A 26,980-nucleotide genomic window follows, 5' to 3' on the forward strand; every position below is an offset into this window, starting at 1 on the left:
GAAAAGAGAGAAATTAGACCTTCAACGACGGAGAGGGAGTGCTCCTCCTACAACGCTTAGAAAAACAACAGCTGCTTTTGAGAAAGCAAGGACAGATGCTGTAAGAAAGGTGTCAACGCCACAACCGGTGCGTTGCTCTAAAGTGAAGGAAGACATATGAATTTAACATAAACTGAGGTTTGAAATCAAGAGTGTTTGTGTGTTAAAAACGATGAAGATGTGAGCAATGAAAACTTTTTGTCAACGGAGCCACCATTGTTTTAATTCGTAATTTGCCAAGAGAAATTCAATGTTTCCGCGTCATCGATGAGCGATTACAAAGTGGAAACACCTCAGGAGAAAACACAACCAATTTACAGTAAGGTTAGACCAACCGGTTTGAACGTTGAAAGGATATTTTGTGAATCACAAATATCGTCTGCAGATACTCCTATGAGAGAAACTGCCTTGGTTGCAACGCTGTTTGCCTGCTGTAATTAACAACGAAACCATAGGGATCAGTATACGCAGTCGAGTAACGAGAGTTTTCACTCCTGTGAAGTAAGGCACTTTTAATCATGCAAATACAAATGCTACTCACTACGACTGTTCGAAAGAAGGTCACGTTATTCCAGGATTAGAAGTTAACCTAGGTAATGATTTTTTCTTCGGTAAAAGCGTATATTATGGCTAACGTTTTGTGGTGTTTCATGCGAAGAAAACAAAGTATACACTAAACAGATTTCTACGAAGCTATAAAATTCAGTCCACAAAAATCTACCGTTGCTCTGGATGAACTTTACTGACTCTGAACCACTAGGCCTATTTAATATGATCTGTGGTCTAATTAACGAGTTTGGAATCTGATAACATTGATTATTCAAAGAATACTGACTGATAGCAGCCGTGGAATATCTAAGTTATTTACCAGCTATGGATTTCTTTAGACACATGGTGTTGCTCTCTTAGGTAGCGGGGCTTAGGCAAAAAGAGCGAATGATGACATGACCTTATTGTTCGAGAGCAAAAACGCCTAATTTCTTTCAAAAAATATCGTGTGTTTTGAACATTGTTTTGAGGTGGCAAATTCTATGCATTAGTAATAAGGAAAAATAGTCTATGCTCGAAATAACTAACTAATCAATTGAGGGGAAAGTAAATAGGAAAAAACTTATCTCTTACTAAGGATATGTTTTTGCACAACATCATGACTTTTACTTTGTCTCATTTACGTTAATAGAATCACTAGACGAATCTACTAAAATTTCAGACGAATGCCATAAGGTCAAAACACAGATCTAAAACAAAGAGAGATTAGACACATAAGATAATAAAATCCTTCTCATGAAACAATAATGTCTAAAATAACATTGGGAAAGTTAATTCTAACACGATAAAAACAAGCGTGTATATTGTCACGCTTTTGGAGTGAAATATGTTCAATGACAAAACCGCAAAGCGTGTGTCATGTAAGATCTAGGAGCGATGTGAAATCAAGTGTGCAATTATCTATTCCTGAGTGGTCAGTAAGGTCAGAGCTCTTTAAGTTTTTTTAAGGTGCAAAGTTTTCCCCGTGATTTTCAAATGTAATTTTTGTTGAACAGGGTACGTGATGGTATTGAGTCAATTCACTTAATGCTGATTCGCTTCACTTCAGGAAAAGAGTGCAAATTAGGGGGACCTGTTAATTTGCTTTGTTTTAAAAATATTTCGCAAGCCAATCTCATCTTGTGATGATCAATTAGTTTTGCTCAAAATGCAAAAAAAAAAAAGAAAAGAAAAAGCCCGCATTTCAAGTTTTAAAACGCTGACAAACAAATGGTAACCTATAAAAGTTGAGGTGAAGTGGTTTAATTGAGTGGTCATTTCATAAGTTTTCGGACAATGCAATAATTTACTTAAGCAGTAAAAAGGTCATTGGATCATGGAGCTGTTGTTTGGTATGACGTTTGCAAATTTTAAGTTGATTATCTCGAAACATTGTGTTCTAAACAGAATAAGGAAGAATGCAAATGTTAATCTCTGTTATGATGGAATAAATAAATATGATATTCATCTTTAGTCGAATAATATCATTATTAATTTCTCTTCTTAACTAAAAAAGACCTACACCAAGGTACGATTTGAACATCAGGTGAAGGAGAGGTCAAGCCAACATCGTTGCTTTCACTTTGCATATTAGCATAACGATAAGATTTTGCTACGACAGACAAGAGGGAACCAAGCAGCTCGTCAAGACTAATACAGTGAAAACAGTTTCAAAATAAAATGTTACAATACCGCGTTATATTTTGTTACATCGTTCGTTCGGGAAGTTCGAAATTGCGTGGGTTCGTTACATAGGGGCTTACGTCAAAGGTTTATCATATCGTGAGCACGCTTTATCAGGGATTTGTCATATCGGGGGTTCGTAATACTAGGACCCCGTTATATCAGAGACTCGTTACATTGGAGGTTCGTTACATTAGAGATTCGTCGTATTGGGGGTTTGATATGGCGAGGATTAGTTGGATGGGGTGGGGGGGGTCGTTATTTGGGGATTGTTATATAAGAGAGCTAACTGTAATGGAGGGGCTTTGGCATATTGAAGATTTATAATACTGGGGGCTTTTGATATCGAGGGCTCGTAACTCAGGGATACCCATGGCTAACGTAAACTACTGTTTGGCATATTTAAGATACGTTATATAAGATTTAATGGGGTTTATGAGAAATCCTCGGAAACTCACCGTCTGCGTAGTTCGGTTTGGGGTCTAACAGCCCCTCAGACTCCCACTCTGACTCTTTGAACTCTGAAGCCTAAAAAGATAATAAAGTTGATGACTTCTGGGTGGCGGTGGATTGAGGGACCTGCATCATGATTATTACAGCTTGAAATATCCAGCCTGAATATTTCAAATTTGTCATTTCAATCAGTGTTTTCTTATTCATTCTAAGTCATTCTGGTTCTTTATCTGGTTTTATTTTTAACTTATTGGTGTTCTTCTTTTTAGCAAAAGATCATTTTCCCAATTCAAAGTATGTCGTAAAAATCTCACAACACCACATCACGGACTGCTGAATACAAAGTTAAGACAAACCATCAAGCCTTATTGTTATCGTCATTTGTGTCATCGTCATCCGGATCATCGTCATCCGGATCATCGTCATCCGGGTCATCGTCATCCGGATCATCGTCATCGTCGTCGTCGTATTTACCATAATTATAATTATTAATCAATTATTCACAGAAGTGAAGGTAAATATCCACCACATTTGACCGACATGGAGGTTGTTTAAGCATATACCATACAGAAACTGAAAAAATTTAGTTTCCGTCTCTCAATATACCGAAAAACGGTCGCAAATCGAACTCTTATCTTACAATTGGTCTATTCTGCTGTACACTTGCTCATCACTTCCGGACTAGCCAATCAGCGCGCCCAAAAAGTACTATTCACCGGTGCGGTATATGGTAATTACATTTATTGGCATCATGTTGAGAGTGTTTACCTACCTCTTTTGGTCTTCCATTAGGATGGCAAGCCGCTTGAACCAGTCTTACCAACAAACTAGCACATGGTACAGGACTGTTGAGTCAAATTATTTGCAGTCAGGATCGTAAACTAAGCATAACAAAAGCTAGCCATTACGGCAAGGCGTTTTCAGGATGTAAGTCAAGGGAGTAATTGATTGTTTGATTGATCAAATGATTAACTAACTAACTTGCTCGCTGTGTGATGGCCTGACTGGCTGAATAAGTTACTTCCTGATTATCTGAATGACCCCCTTTCCCCCTTTCGCTAAGACGAAGATTCTCTAGGGTGGCATTTTCACATTGACTAAATTATCATGTAATACCCAACCCGACGCACCACAATGTTTCCTTAGACCGACCGACTGACCGATTGACTGACCAACCGCTCAACTAGCTGGTTGATTGACTTTTTTTATTAAGTGTTTACACAGATACTTACGACAGACTCTGCGTCACGCTCTCGTGTAAAGGTTGAGAGAGGTCTGGAGAACCACCATACAAACGTATTTGGTGAGGACCTTCATTAAAAGCAACCTAAAATAAAATACAGGAAGATTTTCTTCAATATGTGCCGCGGCTCACATACATGTAAGACACGAACTCATCGTATGAACGGTACATTTCCACTTTTACATTATGCGGCTTTGGCAAAAAGAGGGTTTTGAGCACGTCTCAAATAAGCCGCGACTCAAATAACACGCGGAACCACTCGTATAAATGACATCGCAGCTTGTTCGCGGCTTACGTACGACGCGAGCGCTATTTATTCTCGCGCTCGCAACCGCTTGCAAAACTCAACGTGTCATGAGACGCGAACCATTTATACAAGCACCTTGCAGCTTGTAGAAGCCTCGCTGATTTCATCAGCTCAGTTCGCGTCTTGTGTAAGCTGCGGATTATTTTCATTTCATAAACGACCGTATTGTGAAAGAAAGGTAAGCTAAGAGTCCAAACCAACCCATAATAAGTTACCAAAACATAATATAACACACCTTAACATTCGAGCTGCTGACAGACGGTTGTTTTGTTGTTCCAACTTCAACAAAGATCGGTAGGAATCCGTATCCCACACAGCAAAGAGTCTTTGAAATCCTATCCACTGTGTACACTTTCAACATTAGAGTGCAAGACTGTGGGAAGACTGGGTCTCGATATTCTGTCCTGCAGTTGTATTCTGGGTTGTAGATATCACTGTCCAGTGTAGCCTGTACGTCAATGTCTACACCAATTCTAAAAAAATCAACAGAAAGGAAAAGAGAATACTTGAGTAGGATCAATGTCAGCATCTGAGCAATTGCGCACTAACCCCTCCCCTAACCCTACAACAGTCAACTGATGACAAGTAAGGATCAATTTTGGTTAAAGGGAGGGGAAGGTGTGCAGTTGCTCAATACTGAGTTTGATCCCTTGTGTTATATTTCGTGATGCACGGGCTGTTCATAAAATGTAGGGACTCAAGAGTACTCCTCTCAGTGGGACGCTAGTCAATCACAGGTCAACTCCCCCCCTTTGTCAAGCTTCCCTGACATTACACCAATAACTGATACTCTTGGGTGAAGAGAGCATTTTGAGAGTAATGTGCCTTCGCCAAACAACGTCTGCAGTAAAAAAAAGTACGGGGGAGGGGGGGGGGTTATTCCTCTTTCCTTGGCTTGACCCGACCTGGAATATTGTCGCTCTTGGTCCACAACAGAGAGTCGCCAGAACTTTTGTTTTCAGTTCATCTTACAATTTCGTCTCCTTTTTTGTGTACAAAGGGGCGGTCGAGGCAAGTGTCTCATACAAAAACACAACATCCTAGCCTTGGTTTGAACGCAGGATCTGGGTTCTTGCACAAGGTGAGTAGATTGCCTATCTGAAATCCCATTAATCATTTACCACAAGTTTTACCTTGTGTAGTTCTTGTCCAATACTCTTCCAGCCACCTGAAAACGGAAGTCAGTAGCAATGATATGAGTTAAGAGCAATCGTTTAACAGGTGTTGCCTCCCATGAGTGACCAAGAGAGAATTTCTCCTTACAATATCAAAACAGTATCAAACATAGAAGTGGCGAGAATAAAGTAAAATATCAATTAGGGGATTATTAGTTGATCCAATACCAAATTCTTCAAATTGACATAATGAGAATTGTAGGTCAGACAGTAAAGAGAATTACTAATGAGATCTAGGGAGTTAAAGGGTTAACAGGTGTTGCCTCCGCTCTCTTCTAGAGGTGACCAGTTCTCCTTATAAGACCAACATAATTTTCAGAAGAAATATTTGTATCAGCTTTGTTTTATTCCTTGATTTGACACCCAATTCTCAGAGCTTAAGTCACAAGAGATGTATAGCAGACAGTAAGGATCATTTTTTCAATAATTTACTATCAGTTACTTCAGAAAATGTTTTGTTTCCCTTAGGAGTTTAAGTTAGCAGGGTTCTACTGTACTTTAAACACACCTTAGTGACGCTGACACTGTCTGGAAGAAATCGTGCGGCGTCAATATAAAGATCAAACCCATTCCCTTCTTCAAATTCGTCAGTAAGTATAGAGGACCGACCATTCTTTATCCATACATCCTAGAATGACGAAAAAAGGTATGACTCAGGTGACGATCAATCAAATTCACTGTAAACGTAGACCAACAAACATTACGATCATGACAATTATGGAGTGATTGCGAATTCATGAAGCTCTTGATTGTTAGACAAATTCTCCTTGTAAGTGACATAAGAAATGTATAGAGAGCAGTATAGAGAATATGCACACTGATGTTAGGGTGTAAAGGGTTGAATGAATCCATACATTCAAATGGACTTCTACAAGGCCGTACATAAAATCGAATTTGTATTTTTCAGTAAAAAGAGTGCCTGCTTACCTTGGGAAGGTCATTTTCATCTTGAAATTCTTCAGGAGGACTGGATGTCGCAGGTGGAAGATTGCCTGAACCAAAAATAGATACCCTCAACGAGGCCTGTCCATAGGGGGACCACTGTTCCGGAAAAGGGCCCTGATATCAAGGACCAATAAACATTAGGACTAGGAAACACCTTGGAAGCACATCCATATATAAACACTTTAGAAAAATTCAACTGATAGTTAAAATAATCTATTTATATTGCTGTGCATTACAAGGGAATTCAATAACTTTCTCCATGAGAGGCAGGCGGTGATGCAAAAAGGGGCTTTGCCCCGCAAAGGGATCGAAAGTGAAGCCCAAACATGAGATGCTGCTCGCAAGCGGTAGACGGCCAAAAACCAGCTTTTAACGAAACCCCTACGTTGTTATACTGATTTTAAAACCTCGCGGCCGACACTAATCCAGTCAGATACAAAATCGCTCTTTCTCGCTTCTGATCGCACGAGCATTCACTGTAAATTCTCATTCGGTCCGTGTCAATTTATTTCTACATATCATTTAATTGCTGCGTTTATACCTTGGTTTCACCTTAAAGAGAATCCAGTGAAAATCATCATACAACGAAAGGACCTACAGTAGTGATAAAAGGGGGGGGGGGAGTTCTATAGAAACTGTGGTGCTGCGTCAGAGTATAACGGGGTAATTTAGTATCATCAATTGAGTTGATTACTTGAATTGGCCACCTTAAAGAGTTTAATGGCTGACGTTTCGAAACATTAGCTTTGAAACTCTTTACGGTGGCCAATTTATATTATTAACTCAGTTGATGATACTTAATTACCCTGTTACATAATGGTGAGAGTTCAGTATCTTACCCGCAGTGGAATATTAGGAACTGGAACAACCGGTGGGAAAAACAGAGGAAGATAATGAGTACCAATGTTTAGCCTTGGTCCTCCGCCTTGATTACCTAAATGTTAATAAACAATAGAAAATATCTATAAATACTAATGGTTAATGCTAGCTCTCGTCTCTTCGTTCCTCTTTTGGTGATGCATGTGAGGGACACTAGCTGTAGATTAACCTTTCAACTCGCTCGATCTGATAAGCAATTCTGCCTTCTTGCTGCTACACGATTCCTTGTTAATTAGTAGGGGGCATTTGCTGCCGCTTTATCAAAATGATATCCGCAGGCCGAAAGCTTTGTTGTTTTCACCAACCGTTTGCTGGATAATGTATTGCTATTGACATTGAAAGTTTTACAAAGCAATTCCTTCAGAAAGGCTTGAAAACCACCCGCTTAGCAGGAACACTTTCATCATTTTCCGGGTCATTTAGTCACAATATTGAATACCTCCAGATAGTCTTCCACGTCTAGATGCTTGCGAGCCTGCAGTTAACGCCAGCGGTATAGCAGTCCACGCTGCAAGTTTGCTCTCGTCCAGCAGATTAGACGCAGAAGTAGATGCATCCCCTGGTTGCAGGTACAACCGAAACACTACGATGGAGTGCGCGTCCCAAGGAACGTTTCTGAATTGGGCCTGGGGAGAGTTAAGAAAAGATTCACTTAGAAGAGATACCTATTTAGCTTGTGCTGAGTAAAAGGGAGAACTGTAAGAGATAATCCTTCTTAACCTAACATCAGTAAGCATATTCTCCAAACTATTCTCTATACATTTCCTATGATGCTGATAAGAAGAATTTGTTTAACAATCAAGAGCTTCTTTAGTTGATCATTAGCTATGCTCTCGTGACTTTAATATACGATTCAGAGTTGATATTGCGAGGAGAAATCAGATGCCCGCTCGTACCGGCCAAAGAGTAAAAGGTCCAACCTAGAGGTTGAGGGGGCTCTGAATTGTATGTATAGATTATTTTTCAAACTTGGCAGAAAGATGAATATTGATAGGGTAATTTTGGTGTTATCAACTAAGTTGAAAACGTAAATTGACCACCGTAAAGAGTTTAAAGGCTCACGTTTCGAGCGCTAGTCCTTCGTCAATCGCTGTCACAAAGGGATAACGCTCGAAACGACAGCCTTTAAACTCTTTAAACTCTTTACGGTGGTCAATTTACGTTATCAACTCAGTTGATAGCACTAAATTACCCTGTTATACTCTCCCACCGACGCAGCACCACAGTTTCTTTAGAAACTTACCCCCTCTATTGAATATTGATATGTTGATTTCAATTCAGAGATAAAAGATGGGAATCAACGAGCTTAATGTTGATTTACAGGCACACAAAGAGAAAAATAGGGGTGTCTGTTGTAGTGTTGCTATGGTAACCTAAATTGTAAGTTTCATGGTCACAACTTGCTGAGAAATAATTAAACCTTTCTTGACCTAAACTTTAAGGAAACAAACACACGATAAAGGTGGCCTCGAACACACAGGGAACTGGTGACTAAAGGTAATGAAACCATTTGGAGCCATCTCCAATGTTGATTACGGTTATGAAACCAGTGTGAAAAAAATTGAAAAAAGATGGCTCGCAAACAAGCTACGACAGTTAATTTCACGTAAATAAATTCCAAGCTGATGTTCAACTGCTGCTTTTCCAAGCTTCGTTAACGTAAGACCATATCTTCTTAAACTGACCACAAATGAAAACTTGTATTAATAAAACGTTCCTGAAATTTAAAGGGGCACCGCAGAGTACCCCTTCGAAGAAAATTTACTGATCTTTTATACTAGGACTGATAAATTGAATTTATCGATTGAGATAATGAGGCTAGTTACTTGAAATTTGATCGTAAAGTTTACCGAAGCACCTGTGTTCAAGAAGCGTATACAGTCAAACCTTAAAACCGTAAGAGTGATCAGTATCTAATTTCTCCCTACAGTAACACTGCTGAATCATTCATTAACATCATGAGAATAAAGGAAATGATCGCCAACCTTAGCAGCTTTGATTGTGAGACAAATTCTCCTAATTCGTACCAAAGGAAATGTAAAGCGAACAGTGTGGAGAATATGAGTACTGATATTAGAGTTCAGGAGGTTAACGAGGTATTCAGAACATTTATGAACTCAATCACAACCATTTATCGATCATGAACGAAATCAAACTTTATTATTCCCGATTCCGTAAGGAGTTAAGAAAATTTTTGCTTCTGATTCTCTTTTCTTGGAGAAGGCATCAGCCTCAATGTTTAAAAAGGACTGCACGATACTTTTGTACCTCTATAAATTTGTGACGACTATATTTTTAAAGCAGAAACATTCTCTATTTTAAATTTTATTGGGGATCAAAGGAAACCAAAATAAAAATTATCTCCTTTTAAAAAGTATGTAATATTAATGACGCGGTGCAAAACACTGAAATTGAGGCATAAAGATTATTTTGATTAAGTACATCAACCTTGCGGAAGAAAATTCTCAAACTGAAACAAAAAAAAATGAAAAACAAAATTGAAATGGACGAACTGTAACTTAAACAAAAAAATATGTTTCCAAATTGTTTAGTGTTCTCGCTTCAGTTTAATTGAGAGAACTACATTGAATGAAAAAGGTGCATTGAGCAAACCTGCGTGATAAAAAAAAATATGCGGCCAATTTGAATGTGTATGTTCCTTATCACTTTATTTTTGGAAAAACTATCGCACTAAATTTTTTCCCATCAGCGTCAGGATTTTAATCGCTATAGTCTTCCTTCCTCACAACAAAAGGGTTTAAACGATGAAATGATATAGTAGCTATCGCAGAAAAAGAAAAACAACTGCCCCAAGCGATATCTTTCGCAGCAGTTAGCCGGCAATTCCCCTGTTTTGCATATTTTAGATAATTTGGAAATACTACCGCAAAAAATTTCCCAGCCAATTAATAATTCAGAAGCACGATTATGTTTTCTGAGTGTCTGGCCATGTTTGCGAGTGAAGCACCAATTGAAATATTCAGGAATGATTTAAATACATCACCCTGTTCTAAAGCGAAAGTATCCCCAACACAATCACAAAAGACATCTTTAAAATATTAACGCGATTCGTGTAGAGGTTTTCTTTTTTTATCCACGAATAGACGCTTTCAGAGCAAACTAAAAACACGCGGTTAAAAATTAAAATTATCTGGCGGTCTATCTGTGGGGGAAGTTTAAGGCGAGCATTTCAGTGTCACAGTATATTTGAAGTTTTGATCTGCGCGACAAAATATCACTTAATTTGATTTATTCTCGAGAAAAAGCGAGTAGTTTTCACCACACGGAAGATTAAAAAATTCTCAACGCATTTTATAATTCTTGTGAGTTTGAATAAAACAAATCGGCTTTTTTATTTGAAATTTTGGTGGCATGGAAACGTTACGCGAATCTGACGAGGAGATGGACTCCGAAAACGAGGTGTTACCGTATACGTACGAAGGAGATCGGAACGAAAACGGCGAACGGCACGGAAAGGGGAAAGCAAGGCTGCCCAATGGCGATATATACGAAGGACAGTATAAGCACGGGTACAGAAATGGCTATGGTAAATATGTCTTTAGAAAGCTCAAGGGCAAGTCGCGAAACGCGTGTTATATGGGGCATTACGAAAACAACAAGAAAAACGGACAAGGGACTTTTTTGTATCCTGATGGAGCGAAGTATGAGGGAAGCTGGAGAGACGATCTCAGGCATGGATTTGGGTCTTATTTTTATACCAATGGCGATTTGTATCGAGGCGAATGGGAATACGACCGAAGACACGGACAAGGGACGTATACATACGCGGCGAGTGGAATGTCATACGAAGGACAGTGGTTCGAAGGAAAAAGATCAGGTTAGCTTTTTCAAGATGTTTTTTGGTACAAAAATAATAATTGCGTACTTAGTGTAAAATATTGAAGACGAACACAAAACAAAGAAGTCGAAACGGTCTTGTAATAAGGCTTTGCTTTTGAATACGTTAACCGTAATATCACCAGTTTGAATCACTTCGATCACAATTTGCACCTCAGCTCGAAGATGGCGGATCATTCAGTTTGGGCAAACAGTTTGACGATCAGAATTTTTGACGATCGTAAACTATGTAAAAAAAACTCTATTTATGGAACGATCTTGAAGAGATAATTTGATGATAATCACGTCTTGCCACACGATTAAAAAGTAACATTTCTCTCGATATTCGCCTTATAAAAGAAATTTTTGAAGAAAGGGTTGCTAGGAGCTTTCACATGCCCATTAAATATTAAGAAAGGAAAACGTGCTGGACATAAATAAATTAAAACCGACAAATCGTACGAACACAAAGAAAAAACAGATACAAAGCTGAAAGTTGTCGCTGGCGAGTTTTTATACTTTCAAAACTGGAACTGGTAAAAACAAACATTGGTACAGATATAATGGAGACAGTTTTACATTAGAAACTAAACAAGTTATCTGATGGCAAATCGACGAATGCAAATGAGCGCTTTGCGATCAAAGAACCGAAAATTAATGTATTAAATTACGGAATAAATTTAAGAATGGCTATCATAACAAGGGGCAAAACTTTTGAAGGCAAAATATACTTTTAAACTGAAAATTGCAAATGCGTATCACAACGAGCTTCACCACGACCAAAATGAGTTTTGATCATTATTCAGTATGAGGTTAAAGAGGTTTTTTTAACATACATGAAGAGCAGGTTTTAGTCAATACAAAATGTCAAAAATACGACTGAGAGTTAAATTAAAACTCAAACTATCACCCAGTCATAATATAGAATAAATGGAAACAATTACACCCTTGTGCATTGAAGCTGAGATAAGCTGAAGTAGACCATTGCGTTTTAAAACTCATAAGCGGAAAAAAAAATGGATTTACTACAATAACAATTAATCCGGTCGTCACTGTAACGTTTCAATTCTCTGTGGCTTAAGCGAATTTCGTAAAATATCCACTTCCATTTACAACTCCCACTCTCATCTCATTAAAAATGTCTTTAAAAACAGCATAATTTTAATTTCACATATTTTAAGACAGAATGAATTCAGCCAGACTACTGAAAAAAAAAAGACAAATTTTCTTGGTTCTCTTTCCTTTGCAATACTTATAGAATTTCGTTATCCTAGGACAGAAAAATTTCTATCAGCACCGTAACGCAATGGAAGGCAAATTTGCAAGCTATAGAGGTTTTATCCAAAATTTTATGGCTTCGTTTTCCATTTCATTTGTAAATTCTGTCGCTGTTGTCGGTCGCCTTGCCATTTACTTAGTTGCGTGGGAAGAGCTACAGATATCAAAGATATTTCTCAGTTGCTTTTCTAAGTAGAAAACTACCTTGAACCAAAAAAAAAACCTTACCAAAATACTTTGGTAATGTAAACGAACACCGAAGAAATCAAATAATGAGAAAGCTCCTTACAAGATTGAATATCAATTCTCCTCACCGCTCACCAGCGAAGAACCCATTACAATTCCCTATCTTACTCTCAAAATTTTAGCCTGATTAACCCTTTAACTCCCAGTGATTAACATGTAACTTCTCCCTATAATATCCATACATTGTTCAGTAAACAGGTAATGAGAATATTCAAACTTGTCAAGTAGAGCTTATTATCTTGATCTAACACCAAATTCTGGAGTAGCAGCTAGAGGGAAGAGTTAACACCCAGATCTCGTGAGTGAAAGAGTTAAAAAACAAAATTCCCCAAACTGATTTCTTTCTTCCCAACTTATTTCTGCTATGAGGAACAAATTTCTTTTGGTTATCGCGATGTTTATTTCTAAATACTATTTACAGAGGGAGGACCGAACGGAAAAATTTTTGGCTTAAGGTGATGACGCACGGACCTCGCACACGGCCATTAGACAAAACTTTCGTATTCTTTATTAATTTTTTCGCAGGAAGGGGAAAATTGACTTTCGGAAAACAAAACTACATCGGCAACTTTTACGACGACAAAATGATCGGCCCTGGTACGTACATCTTCCCGAACGGCACTCAGCAGCATGGCGAGTATATAGTCGTGGAGGAGGAAATTGAGGAGGTTAATGAAACAGGCAAAGGAAAAAACGACAACGACACAGAGAACCGAAGCCGAACGAAACAAGTGAAAATCAAGTGGATCAGTAAAAGTGGAGATACACCTCCAGTCACAGTTGTAAAGAAAGAGACGCTTATCAATTAGTAACTTTTTGATTCATTAAGTGATTTTTTAGAATTGATGGATTTGTTAGAGGAAAAGCTTATTTATATTGAACTGAAGTTCGCAATTAAGAATTTGTCGGTGGATTTTACAGTACTGTGATTATTTGATTCGAAGAGAAGTATTTCGTTGACGTAAAAGTTTTTTATATGATCATTTTCCCAACAACTTCAGATAGAACGTGTTTTTTTTTGGGGGGGGGAGGGTGGAAGTGAGATTAGCGCCTCACTTACTTCTGATGCCAGTCAAAAGGCTCGACCACTGAGCCGTGAACATAGAATGGGAATTTATGAGTTTAATGAGAAAATAGAAAGCAAAATGCTCCGTTGCGATGAAAAGCACACGGAAAAAAAAAAATTCTAATAACACAAGTCACGTGCCAATTAGCACCTCCGGAATTCGCATCAAATAAAAATATCCACTGCACAGTTTTCATTTTTAAGTTTCTATGGAAACCATTTAAAAATTCCTCAAGCATGCACGTGGTTTAATTGCTAACTCGTCCCAAGGAGTCTAAAAGAACGTGCCGTAAGGGGGAAAAGGGACTGCAATGTATGATGGTCAGGAGAGAAAGAAGACGAGAGACCTTCACATCCATCTTCCCATCATACCCCGCTTCCCAGGTCGCAGTGCCTTGTCGCGCGTCAGCGATGGAGTCTTGGGACGAATCAGGTAAAAATTCATATCAATGCCAATTGGAGCAAACGTTACTTGCTTTTCCTTATCATATAATGTAATTAGCAAAGGCAAAAATAAAAAGCATTTTTAAAGAATTTGTACATAAATTATTGCACCATAGAATAAAGCTGGCGTATTATGTCTTTGATCCCCACGACTGTAAAGATAAAACACGTAGGAGGGGATATTGAATTTCAATAACTTAAAAATTTTGCACTTTTAGCTTAACGATTATTTCCATTTAAGTAATTGAATACTCTAAAGAAAGTCTCTTTTGAAGAGAATAGTCTTTTCGTGAACTGAACTTGAAAGAATAAATTGAAAGTCTCGTTCAAATAGACTTTTTTGTTTGGTAAAATCATATAAACACACTTAACTTACAATAATCAATTTTAAATTGTCTTTGAATAGATTATTTTGTTTCTTAAAAGCATATAATCGCACTTGCATAAATAAACTGGATCTTTTTACGAAAAATCAAATTTATAACATGATGATAGCTACTGTTTTCCCTAATGGAGAGTGCGAATCCAAGAACTATGCATCTTGAAAAACTTAGAGTTAAATCAATCAGAAAGGCTTAAAATATATCGAAGTCAATAGTGTAAGATATCAGACTTCTTAAAATGTTTTTAATTAAACAAATGACGCTTTTTAGCCTCAAGCAAATCAAGCCCGGATGTTTCAAAGGACACCTTGACGTCAGTCCTTATTAATTAAATGCTAATTTTCCATCTTTGTTACGTTAATAATATTTTGGATGTTAGAAGAAGAGATATTAGTGTCACAATAAAACAAAGACTTCTCAAAATAAATGAAAAAGTTTCATAAATTTCAGGAAGCAATAAAGTCGAACAAGTCATATTTGAAAGGTTTTTTTTACGTACAACCAATATTTGCCCACAGTTCCGTTCAAACTCAAGATGAAAAGGGGTAGCTTCGAAGCGTTCACATGCACAAATCTGTCAATCAAAAATCTTAACTTTGTACGGCCCCGGTCTCCGAAATAAAACCTTTCCAAACTCTTTATCTTATTCCGCTGCTGAGTTCAATGACCAATTTATCGATCACTGACAAATCTTCATTCGCTAAAAATTTACATAATATTCAGAGTGACAAAAAATTAATTTTCGCCATACTTCAGGGGACCGTAGTAAGGTTTTTCAACTAGGTAAAGCAGCTCTTCCTTTTTCCGCTGCTGAGTTCAATGACCAATTTATCGATCACTGACAAATCTTCATTCGCTAAAAATTTACATAATATTCAGAGTGACAAAAAATTAATTTTCGCCATACTTCAAAGGACCGTAGTAAGGGTTTTCAACTAGGTAAAGCAGCTCTTCCTTTTTCATCCGAATTAATTTCAAAGCAGACTGAACTGCTGTAATAAAAAATCTCACACAAAAGGCAATGCTACTCTCTCCAGGGTTAAAACAATTGAACTAATCATATCAAGCCGGCTTGGTCCCGTCTTATACTCCCTAACGATACAGAATGTATAACCCTTGCCTGTGGTTCGAAATGTAGTTTAAAAAGTTTACTCTAGTTTGTAGGATATGCATCCGTTATTTTGGTAATTGATGGAAATATTGTAGGGATTTTTCATTTCAAGTCCGCTCCTAACTCTTTCACCTTACAAGTGACTATATCATGACTGTATCATCTAATCTCTCCTTATATCATCGCCACTGAATAAAGCATTAAGGAAATGATCGCCTGCTTAAGTACAACTTGATCGTTAACCATATTCTCCCTATCGCTATCAAAGGAAACGTGTAAAGAGAAATGTGGAGAATTTGCAAGTTAATGTTAGGGTATGGAGGTTTAAAGGTGCGATGAAAACATAATGAAATTGTGCTTACCTCCTGTAATCCAAAGGAGAATATTCTCTCAAGGAAGTCTTGTTTTGCTGACCTGGTTACACACATTATTGGGATGTTATTGTCTCCTTTAAGAACCTGAAAATATGACCAGGAAAGGATTCTTTTACGAATTGACGTAGAGCATCTCTTTTCCTAATATCGAACTATTGATTTACTGACCGATTTAATGACTAGCTGAGTAACTGGTTGACTGTTTAACTGGATGATTGACTGACTAGCTGACTGGTTGACTGACTGGCTGACTGACTGACTGGCTGACTGACTGACTGGCTGACTGGCTGACTGACTGACTGACTGACTGGCTGGCTGGCTGACTGACTGACTGACTGGTTGACTGACTGACTTGCTGACTGATTGGTTGACTGACTGACTGGTTGACTGACTGACTAATTGACTAACTGACTGATTGACTGACTGACGGACGGACAGACTGATCAGTTATTCATCAGCCTGATTGTTTTACTGGCTATCTGGATACTAGACTGATTAACTACTAAATGGATCAAATGAATGACTTTTGACTGCTGTCTGGCGTGACAAGTTGAAAGGTAAACCTCTCTTCCACAACTCACCTGTCCCTCGCCGTGCTCATAGACTGTTATTTTAATCCTAGCTTCTCCCTGAATGGCATCAATCAGTTGGTCTACTTGGAAACCAACGACTGACCCATCAAGCGGGGTTCTCGGGACGCTATGATATATGGGAAGACAAAAGTAGGAAAAGCGAATAAACTGAAGAAATTGAAATAAAAGCAATGACTACCTAGGAACTCCCAGATAAATCAGAGCGTTTCGCTCTTAAGATCTTAAAAGTAATTCTCCCTACTTTTTCTAATACATTTGTTTATAATAATAGTTCAGAGAAATTGGTGCAGATCAAAACAAATTCTTTAGTTGGTTTATATATATTTATCCTCAACATTGGTCTGCTTGACGGCCTATGATGTAATTAGATGAAATTACGTTTTGGTCAATGCTGCGGGAGAAAGGGTTTGACTGTCCGGTCTATTTAATCAGATTCTTCTTTGACTACATGAAAGCGCCTTGAGGTGTCTCAAGGGGTTTACCATTCTGGATAAACTCTTACCTTTCTGCTTTCTGTGAAACAGCTGCCGGGGTGTCGGAACGGGGAGGGGGAGGGGAAGGGGGAGGAACTGACGGGGGTGGGGGTGGCGCTGGGGCAAAATTTTGCGAGCCGTGGTTGACGGACAGCGTAGAAACTTGAGGAATGACGCGAATGTTCTCCTAAGGTGGAAAAAAAATTATACATAAAATTGTTTATTACAATAATAAACAACGATCAAAAACACTTTTGAAAAGACAATCCTGCTAAAAAAAAAAAGTAAAACCAACACGTAACAACTGGGTAGAGAGAATTCAACAGGATTACATGACACAGCGTTTTTAAAATGTGTGTTGAAAGTAAACAAAAGTCTTTGATTTGTGTAGAAAACTTGCACCAACTCATCTACCGCTGAAATACAAAACTGAAACCCACAACGACTAAGGAACTCTTATTTTCCCGCGCTACACGCAGGTGACATGTTTTAATTTTGGTTTCTCATTGGCTCGCTGTGTTATTTTTCTTTCAGCTGATTGGCCATCATCAGCACTTTGATCTTGGTTTTGAAATGCGCTCTATAGGATGGCTTGGGGCCGAGTTGACGTTGGCATAAATTTCCAGTGCAGTTTTACATTTTGTTGTTTTAATTTTCAGTTGCAGTTTTGGAGAAGGATTCAGTTATACACTGTTTATAGCTGATGTGTCTTACCACTGATGGATATTTGTACAAATGATGTTGGACAGGCTGGGGATTCTGTGTGTCTTGCGAGGGTATGTCGCGACTGTTCACAAGCCTGAGATAAAGCTCTGCCTGTCCGACCTTAATGATACAAAAGTCAAATCAAATTTAACGAACTAGTTAATATCACCTAAAGCCATTTATACACAGTTAACCCACTAAATCCTAACAACAGAATGCATATTTTCCATAATTTTTTCCCTACATTTCCCAAGGTGCTGACAGGGAGAGTTTGTTTAACAGTCAAGAGATCTGTTCTCCTAACCTTCATGTGTAATTTAGAGATGATATTGTAAGGAGAAATTAGATGCTAGGCACTCTTAAAGGGTTAAAGGCTGAATAAAACTGCCCAATTTATCTCCAACTTGACAGGAAATCACAAAATACTCATTTGGTAAAGGAGGAAATAATCAAAAAAGGAAGATTACACCGAAATATAAAACTTATCCGTTAAAGGATATTAACAAATCAGTCAAGAGGCGTACAGGCAAAAGAGAAAAACAGACCAACCTGGGGTATCATGTTAAGTTCATGGGTGCTAAGAAATGCTTTGATTGGAGAGATTCTGATCGGGATTTTCCACCTGGAACACAAACAATAAATTAGAATTCTATAAAATAAAAGAAAAAAAGTCACTGAAATAATTATGAGAATTATATATGAATTTTCATACCTTCCACTGAGCAGTCGGTTGCTCATGTCAAACAAGTCAATTCTAGTCCACCCTTTTGAAAACAACTCATTTGGGTCATTAGAGTCCTCAGGACTGTTTGCTTGAAGCTCAACAACAAGGCCGAGATTCTGATCCGGCATACATCTAAAGATACAGTAACACAGGTGCTAGTAAACAACAGGCCAAATTCTGGTCATGTGCGCCAAGCGATAAAACGCATCGAAGATTTTACCTTGGAAATGGATGCTTTACACCAATAACTCCTGCTCCACCAGGGGGGATCGTGGGATGGCTCTGTCGGGTGATGACTGTTGTTCTAACAATTGGTAGCAGTTTGACGTCTGTCGATATATCTGCCCCTTGATACACCCCAGCAGCGAGTCTACATCTGGGAAAGGACGTGCTCAGGCCAAGAACAAAATCCCAGAATACGGCAAACCCAGCACTGTAAGAAGAATATTACATCATTAGCCATACTCTTCTGTATTCTCCTGTATGTACAGATTTCAACTTTCTCATTTTGAAAGTAAGGGCTTTGGAACTCGTGAATGAACTTGAAGCCAAATGAAACGATGGAGGACATTGAATTAAAATTATTTGGGCTACCTACTTTGGATCGTAAGGACTCGGCTGCAATTCCTTGTCTGTGCTTGTACTTGTTAATACAAATGGCGACTCGAACGTCTGTAGTTTAGAATGTAAAGCAATAGGTCAGTGTGACAACCACTCGCAGTAAAATCATAACACGTCTCCTAGTTGATCTCTAAACCCAAGATCTGATTGTTAATTCTCCCCTCTAGCTGCTACACATTTCCCTCTAGCTACGACACATTTACTTGTAAGAATTTGGTGTTAGATCAGGATAAAAACTTCTACCAGATTACAGGAGTTTAAGCATTCTCATTACCTGTTTCCTGAATAATTTAGGGATATTACAGGGAGAAGTTACTTGCTAATCACTTCTGGGAGGAGCAATAACAATTAAACAAGAGCTTCGGCTCTCAAAATAACTGATAATTAATAGCGTAATCAAATATGCATTCGAATGTCTAATGTAATACCTGCTGTAGAAAGCGTCTTTGCATTGTCACTGTATTTTAGGAAATTTCTAATTTACAGCCACGCGCGCGAAATTAGTGAGAGACACGCGTGCGATTCTCACGTCCTTCAATATACGCAAGCAATACAGTTGCTGTGAGTCCAAAGAGTTCACTTGAAAGGAACACGTACAAACCTTTCTATTCCCTTCCAGTGGTATTATGGTCTCTCCTCTAAGCTCTTTCAGTTGTTTTCTCATTTTCTCCACCTCTGCCTGTTGCTTCAAAAGCTCTGTTTCTTGTCTAAGTGATGCCATTTTCACCAAGTGCTCTTCTTTCAGTCGTTGGAATTCAGGATCCACCTCTGAAGAAAAAAGATCAAAAGCAAGCGTCTCAATTGTATCCAATTTATGGAAAATGAAAGACTAGCCAAGAAATAGTCGCTTTTGTACACTAACTGTGCAAGCCACACCACCAGAGATTATTTCACTTTCTTTACATGACGATTCAAGTGACTTAGGAGTATTAGCACCACCCCCTCCCCCCCGAACGACAAGTAAGTCCACTGCAAATTATCCCCCACCCTCTCATCCCTGCATTACAATGAGTTTCCTCGACATTTGCTGACACCCATTAATACTCCTGGGCCCAGTTGTTCAAAGGCCGATTAGCGCTAACCCAGGGTTAAACTTTAATCCAGGTTTCTTTCTTTCTCTGTTCAAAAGCCTTTTTAGGACAATTTTCCTCCTTCTTTTTAGAGCAGCCAATTATCAACTTGTTGACAAAAATAATTGATGTGGATTTTCTCTCAAAGCTTTCAGATCTGAAATCAAATTTCACACTAACCCTGGGTTATCTTAAACCAGCTTTGAACAACTCAGCCCTGGGTGAAGAAGGACACAATGAAAGTAAAGTGGAGTGGGTTGTACTGTAATTCCTTTTCCCCTCCCCCCCCCCTGCTCACCTCACCTCCCCTCCCCCCTCAAAATTCCCTCTCAGGTGAGTAGGAGGCACAATGAGAGTAAAATATCTTGCTCAAGAAATAAAAGCATAATGACCCAGCCAGATCTCCAGCAAGGATGTCTCTATCCAGAGTCCAAAGCACTTCAGACTAAACAGAGCTTGTATCACTACAGTAAGATACATAAGTAAAACTAATGTAAAATTAAAAGGTGAAAGATCAGTACCTGGTGAACGCTTTCTTTCCTTCTGACCCCTCTCATCCTAAACAAATTTAGTGAAAAAGAAGAAGAGTACCTTTTTCATATGCAGTAGAAGTTACACAAAGAGATTAATTATTCAAAACTTTACAATTAAGCCAGCATCTTAAGTTTAAGTATGTATCAAACCATTTCTTACCCTTAGAAGTTGCAGCTCCTGTTCAAGTCTCTGATTGGCCAAGTGGAAACTCAGAATTTGCTGTTGCAGGAATGGATCTCCAGCTTGTTGTGTCAGTCATGTTAAGACAGATACAGTAAATGTGAGTCTAACAGTGGCAAGTTTTCCTTTTATATTACTTTTACAAACATACATATGTATGTTTGTAAAAGTAATATATTCATAAACAAGAGAACTTAATACAGGGTACCGTAGATTAAATGGTTTGCTAGCCAGAAAGATGCATTACAGCACATGCACATCTGTTAAGCTGTTCAAGTACACCTTAAGAAAGCTCATAGGTAGAATGCACAAATCAGTGGTAACTACTGGTACATAAAAGTGAAACCTCAATTCAGGGGATAAATGTGTCTCCTGAATATTGACATGCCCCTTAATTATAGACTGAGAACAGATCCTCTTTACTGGGGCTTTGCAGAAGCATTTTTGCACTTATAGGAAAGTATGATGCCTTGGGCAGTGCAATGTGAAGGAATTCAATTTCATCTCAAATTTTCCCTTGGCCAGAGAAACACAAGCATATAGTGCTAATAATCTACTTGAAGGTTACTTTAATTAAGGTAACAGACATCAAGGAACCTCCGATCAGGGGGCACCTTTGGGACTTGTAAAAGTGTTCTCAGAATGGAGGTTTCCCTTCAACTGAAAGGTAATGGAACTATTTTTTTGAGCTGGGATCAAAGTTTGTGTCCCTTATTTGTTAAATGGAGAGACTGACAAGAAAATGTATGAATGAATGTAATCTTTGCAGTTATGAACTCTACTTAAGCAGTGGTGAAAATAAGGCCTGAAAAAATTCATTCCTGTACAGGATTTGAACCCATGACCTCTGCAATACTGGTGTAGTGCTCTATCGACTGAGCTAACAAATGTATAGCAAATGTATATCAATCACATGGGCAAATATTAAGTAAAAAATAATCCTTGTCTTTTTTACCTTGTGGTCTTTGGGTAGCTTGCATTCTCTGGGCCTCATACTCTAGATCTCTTATCTGTGCAAGTATTTCTGGATCATGGCCTCCCCTTTGAAAGTATTCATTCTTCAGCACACTGTGGACAATAACACAGAAGTTCTCATCAGCTAATATAAGGAAGATATGTGTAAGTTGGGAAACCACCTCTCTGTTTACTCTTACAGTGCTGTACATGTAGTTTCTGGACATGTATTTGATTTCTCTTGGTTTCACAATACAATAATGTGTAATGTGTAAAAAATGAGGGCATGTTTGCCCATTCTACATGTACATACAGTAAGATAACTCTGATGACTTATGGAGACTGCCTTCTCCAAAGCTGGGCACAGAATGCTCAGGGCTATGATAAAGTTACAAAGTAGTCAGCTGAGTTGATAAAGCTAACTCCCAGTACTACTCAATTTAGGTGCTGGACAAGTGATGAAAGCAGATGCTATCCATGGGATCTGGATGGGGGAATACTTTGCCAAAAAAAAGCCAAATTTAGGCATTCCAAAATGATATTTTAAGTGATTAAAATCTGGAAAAGGACTCACTTAATTTCATGCAAGATATTGCCCCGCCCAAGTGGTACTGATCCAGGCTCAAAATATTGTACTGGTGGAGAATGATATGGCACAACCTGGCCTGCAAAAGCAACGAATAAAAATATTTTAATATATAAATAAGCTACCTGTACACATTAAGACCAAAATCATTTTAAGTAGAATTATAACAAATAGAAATCTTGGTTAATTGTAACAAACAGTTAATTTTTTTGTTCATGTGTGGTTACTCTGCAGTATACAGTACCTCTTCCATTGGATGGCTCCCTCAAAGATTTTCTACAAGAAAAAAAACCAAGGAAAAGGTAGCGCTAAGCTCTGAAATGTAATTGAAGTACATGTATCTGCATTGTGTCTGTGATATGCTGCAGTCTACCTCTCATAAATTGTATCTGCCTCTCCTGTTGTAAGTAGGGAGACGCAGTGGCCTCATGGTTAGTGTGCTCGACTCTGGATCGGGTGGTCTGGGTTCGAACCCTGGCTGCGGTCATTGTGTTGTGTTCTTAGGCAAGACACTTTACTGTCACAGTGCTTCTCTTCACCCAGGTGTACAAATGGGTACCAGCAAATATGCTGGGGGTAACCCTACGGTGGACTAGCATCCCATCCAGGGGGGAGTAGCAATACTCCTAGCTGCTTCATGCTGAGAAAACTGGAGTTAAGCACTGGCCCCATGGGCCCGTATAAAGGCTTTACTTCTACTACTCACCTAGTGTAAGTATTGTTAAATATGCAGAGTACACTAATTATTTATCTAAAATTCATATTGCAAGTAGTGTAAGCATCACATAATTTGTATGTAAGCTAACTTAATCCTTTTGTAAGTAGTCTTTGACATGAGTATCGATATGTATTAGAAACAACAGGGGTAGTATTGTAAGTAACTTTTATTAGCATTGTTAGTATTGTAATTACTGCAAGTGTTTTTAAGTAGTGTTAGTAATGCACTGTCGTATGTAAGTTGAAAATTAATAAAGACAATTTTTGGTAGTATGTGAAATACTCTAAGCAGTAAAACCCCAGGCTAAAATAGTTAAATGTATGAATAGTAGATGGTACCTTGGATGTACTGCTTGCAATTCTGAACCCCTTAAGTAATCAGCTGTAGCACTTTGAGGTGGTGATCTAGGTGAAACTTTCATTACATTGGTCTTAGATTGCTGGGCATAGAAATTTCTCCTGGGAAAAGAAAAACAGGAGTTAAGAAAATCATCCAGGCCTGAGGGAAAGTAACACATATTCAAAAATAAAGTCGCACAGGAGTTTTAAGAATTTTCTAACTTTTCTTCCTCTTCTTTGAATTCCAAATATCTCTTGAGTCCATCAAGTTCTGTGGCTTGTTGTTTCTTAAAAATTAAAGGAAACAATATTTTAGGCAAATAACTCAGCAGCAGCACATGTTTGTATACACAAGCACTTCAACAAACACACCAGGAAAAATTGAACTTAAGGGAAAAAGACAAAGTTACATCACAGTCACACATGTTTTGCTCAGATTCATCCTTCTCTGTGCCACAGTGATTACAGTATTTTGCATTGGCATATATGTGTATGATAAATGACATTTGTTGGGCAAAAAAAGACAAAAGATCAGCAATAAACACAAAACTGTGGTCCTGACAGACAGAGGAACAATGAGTTCAAAGCATCTGGCTCCATTTGTTTGAAGGTTGGATAACACTTTCCACTGGATAAATTTCCATCTGGTGGATAGTGTGGTATGTTTTGTTAACACTTATCTGCTGGATAGTTAGTTATCCACTGGATAGTGTTATCTGCCTTGTGAATGACTAGACTCATGGTACAATGTGACAGTTTTAAAGCATACCTTTAGAAATTATAGATTAATACTAAAATTAAAAATAAAGTAATAGCAATCAATAAAGTTCATACCAGACTTCCCTGAGATGGAATTTTTTGTCTACTTCTAATTCCAAGAGAATTCAATCTTTCAGCAAGCCCTGGTAAGTGACAGTAAATACACACATGAATAACTTAATCCTTGATTTAAAATTGGTCCAAGTAAGATAGACTTTCTCAAAATCTCTTAACTGGATTTATACATTCAGTTAATTCATCATTTATGACAAAAGGTAAGCTCTGATTGCTGATGCTCATGAAGATAAATTGATATGTATTGCTTAACAAAGTAACAAAGTTTATGTATTAATAACAGAGATTCAGAGAGAAATAAATCTCTTTACTCACTAGCTTTCTCTTCCTGGAGTTTCTCATTCCTCAGTTTAAGTTCGGCAAGCTGCTGCTGATGAATTTCAGTCAATTTCCCAATCCTGTCATCACCTCTATCATGATCATAATTGCCTCTTCTTGATGTCTGTAAGAAATGTTTGAACCCTTAACTTCCATGCGTGACAAAGACAGAATTTCTCCTCACAATATCAATATGATATCAATCAGATAAGTGATCAGAATAAAGAAAAATATCAATTTGGGGATAATTTGTTGATCCAATACTAAATTCTCTAAACTAACATTAGAAGAATTGTATAGTTGACAGTAAGGATAATTACATATTTGATCTGGGAGTTAAAGGGTTAATACAATAAACCTGGATTGTTCATTGCTCTGAACAGTAAGCTTGTTCTGTCATGTTTATTGCAGTGAATTCTGTAAGTTTATACACAGCAATCACTTAAAAGAGAACACATTTCTCATTTTATACATGTAGCCTGAATTCTACAGAAGAAAATCCAATAATATAAAATTATCTTGGTCTTCAAGTAATGTACCTGAAATTGCCTATCTTTGATGCTGTCCAAAGAAACTTTTTCCTCTAAGTTCCTTGAATTTCTCTGCATATGATGAGCCTTGAACCTTTTTAACTGGTCAATCTTAAATACAGAAAAATAATTATGACAGAAAATGATTATAAAAGATTGACAGAGGGAAACGTATTCATCCAAGATGTTTACTATTATTATTTAATTGATTGCCTATAGCAAAAACTCTTTGAACCCTGAGTGACTTTCACAATTAAAATTGTCCCTAGACAAATTATCACCCCCAAATCATACATTTAAGTCGTAAGAATACAGGAAACGATCACCAACAAAAAAGCTCTTGATTGTTAAAGAAATTCTCCTTGTCAGCACCTTGGGATATGTATAGAGAAGGTATAGAGAATATGTATACTGATGTTAAGGTGTAAAGGGTTAATTTATTGGGTAAAGTATTACACCACTCATACAATGCATCAGTACATTTTAATTTCCTTTTTAATTTCCATGCTCAACTAACCTTTTCTTTTTCAAGAGCTGTTATACCATCATATTCTCCAGAAGGTGTGTTTGGTGCAGATTGATGACGCGAGGAATGATTTTGGCTAGAAAGAAACATCTGAATAAAGGAATCAAACAAATGTTTAGTTTAGGTTTCTTTACCTCTCATATTAATCAAAAGAAAAAATATTTAAAAATATTATTTATTATTATCATCACATTTGGAAAAAAGCAAAAAAAATCTGAGTTCCACTCAGAGAAAAAAACCTAAGATCTCTGGATTTTGCCAGATCCAAAGATCTAAGATTCAAGTCTTCATCCTTCTTCATCCAACTGCTGCACTCAAAATGTACCATCTTTGTTAATCCTCTCTCTGATAATGATTAAAAAAAATTGTACATTTTGAACTATACTCACCCTACTCCTATCATTTTCTGGATGTACACTGCTGATATGTCTTGATGGAGTATTGGGAGCAGAATGAATTGAAGGCTTGATATATGGTAATGGCTGAGATCAGATAAGAAGAAATTAATAATTGTAGACATTTATACCATGCAGTTTAATACAAATATTCAACTTCACATTACAGTGTCTCTCAGAAATAACACATAAAAAAAGGCTGGAAATTTATGATTTCAAAGTTTTAAAAACAGTTTTAAAAACAATGCATAATAATGAATATCAAAATTGAAAATCAGAACTAACTTAGGTTATCATCTTGAGGAATGTCAATAGGATAACAGAATTAATAATTGAAGACATTTATGATTTATGATTTCAAAGTTTTAAAAACAGTTTTAAAAACAATGCATAATAATGAATATCAAAATTGAAAATCAGAACTAACTTAGGTTATCATCTTGAGGAATGTCAATAGGATAACAGAATTAATAATTGTAGACATTTATACCATGCAGTTTAATACAAATATTCAACTTCACATTACAGTGTCTCTCAGAAATAACACATAAAAAAAGGCTGGAAATTTATGATTTCAAAGTTTTAAAAACAGTTTTAAAAACAATGCATAATAATGAATATCAAAATTGAAAATCAGAACTAACTTAGGTTATCATCTTGAGGAATGTCAATAGGATAACAGAATAATGATTATGCTCAACATCCCCTCGCCTTAACCTTCCAAATTTTCCACCCACCAGGAGGGTCTGTGGACTTCACCATTCCCTTGATCTTCACTGTTAGAGACAAGCTATGGCATTACCCAGCCAGGAAATTGAGAACTGATATCCCTTTCTCTTGAGTTCTCTATCCCTGGGGTTCCTTCTCATGGTATCCCTTCCCCATAACCT

At 37.6% G+C, this 26,980-nt stretch overlaps 2 protein-coding genes and 1 long non-coding RNA gene across 3 annotated transcripts in view; 2 read left to right on the top strand and 1 right to left on the bottom strand.

The window, feature by feature from the left end:
* Positions 1-26,980, bottom strand: part of LOC131799866 (uncharacterized) — a 35,003-nt gene that overhangs the window by 7,090 nt on the left and 933 nt on the right. The window contains exons 3-32 of the mRNA XM_066159873.1: positions 26,085-26,177; positions 25,687-25,785; positions 25,179-25,280; positions 24,637-24,763; positions 24,322-24,389; positions 23,710-23,774; positions 23,488-23,607; positions 22,676-22,707; positions 22,420-22,510; positions 21,847-21,959; positions 20,871-20,953; positions 20,699-20,735; positions 19,709-19,875; positions 19,085-19,158; positions 18,707-18,919; positions 18,475-18,618; positions 18,312-18,384; positions 17,772-17,882; positions 17,087-17,244; positions 16,573-16,690; positions 15,980-16,075; positions 7,692-7,878; positions 7,213-7,307; positions 6,356-6,487; positions 5,937-6,056; positions 5,387-5,421; positions 4,489-4,726; positions 3,936-4,030; positions 3,476-3,548; positions 2,709-2,778 (exon numbers count right to left, since the gene is read on the bottom strand). Of these exons, the coding sequence (XP_066015970.1) occupies positions 2,709-2,778; positions 3,476-3,548; positions 3,936-4,030; positions 4,489-4,726; positions 5,387-5,421; positions 5,937-6,056; positions 6,356-6,487; positions 7,213-7,307; positions 7,692-7,878; positions 15,980-16,075; positions 16,573-16,690; positions 17,087-17,244; positions 17,772-17,882; positions 18,312-18,384; positions 18,475-18,618; positions 18,707-18,919; positions 19,085-19,158; positions 19,709-19,875; positions 20,699-20,735; positions 20,871-20,953; positions 21,847-21,959; positions 22,420-22,510; positions 22,676-22,707; positions 23,488-23,607; positions 23,710-23,774; positions 24,322-24,389; positions 24,637-24,763; positions 25,179-25,280; positions 25,687-25,785; positions 26,085-26,177 (3,229 nt within the window). The remainder of the gene's footprint in view (positions 1-2,708; positions 2,779-3,475; positions 3,549-3,935; positions 4,031-4,488; positions 4,727-5,386; positions 5,422-5,936; positions 6,057-6,355; positions 6,488-7,212; positions 7,308-7,691; positions 7,879-15,979; positions 16,076-16,572; positions 16,691-17,086; positions 17,245-17,771; positions 17,883-18,311; positions 18,385-18,474; positions 18,619-18,706; positions 18,920-19,084; positions 19,159-19,708; positions 19,876-20,698; positions 20,736-20,870; positions 20,954-21,846; positions 21,960-22,419; positions 22,511-22,675; positions 22,708-23,487; positions 23,608-23,709; positions 23,775-24,321; positions 24,390-24,636; positions 24,764-25,178; positions 25,281-25,686; positions 25,786-26,084; positions 26,178-26,980) is intronic.
* Positions 4,349-5,996, top strand: LOC136277539 (uncharacterized). The gene is made up of 3 exons (XR_010715939.1): positions 4,349-4,431; positions 5,254-5,334; positions 5,897-5,996. It is a non-coding gene; the product is annotated as an uncharacterized lncRNA (long non-coding RNA).
* LOC131799904 (radial spoke head 1 homolog) lies at positions 10,335-13,840 on the top strand. The gene is made up of 2 exons (XM_059117597.2): positions 10,335-11,090; positions 13,139-13,840. Exons 1-2 carry the CDS (start codon positions 10,625-10,627, stop codon positions 13,420-13,422), a joined length of 750 nt encoding a protein of 249 aa, XP_058973580.1. The 5' UTR covers positions 10,335-10,624; the 3' UTR covers positions 13,423-13,840.

The sequence above is a fragment of the Pocillopora verrucosa genome, chromosome 12, assembly GCF_036669915.1.
Source record: "Pocillopora verrucosa isolate sample1 chromosome 12, ASM3666991v2, whole genome shotgun sequence".
In the NCBI taxonomy this organism is placed as follows: domain Eukaryota; kingdom Metazoa; phylum Cnidaria; class Anthozoa; order Scleractinia; family Pocilloporidae; genus Pocillopora; species Pocillopora verrucosa.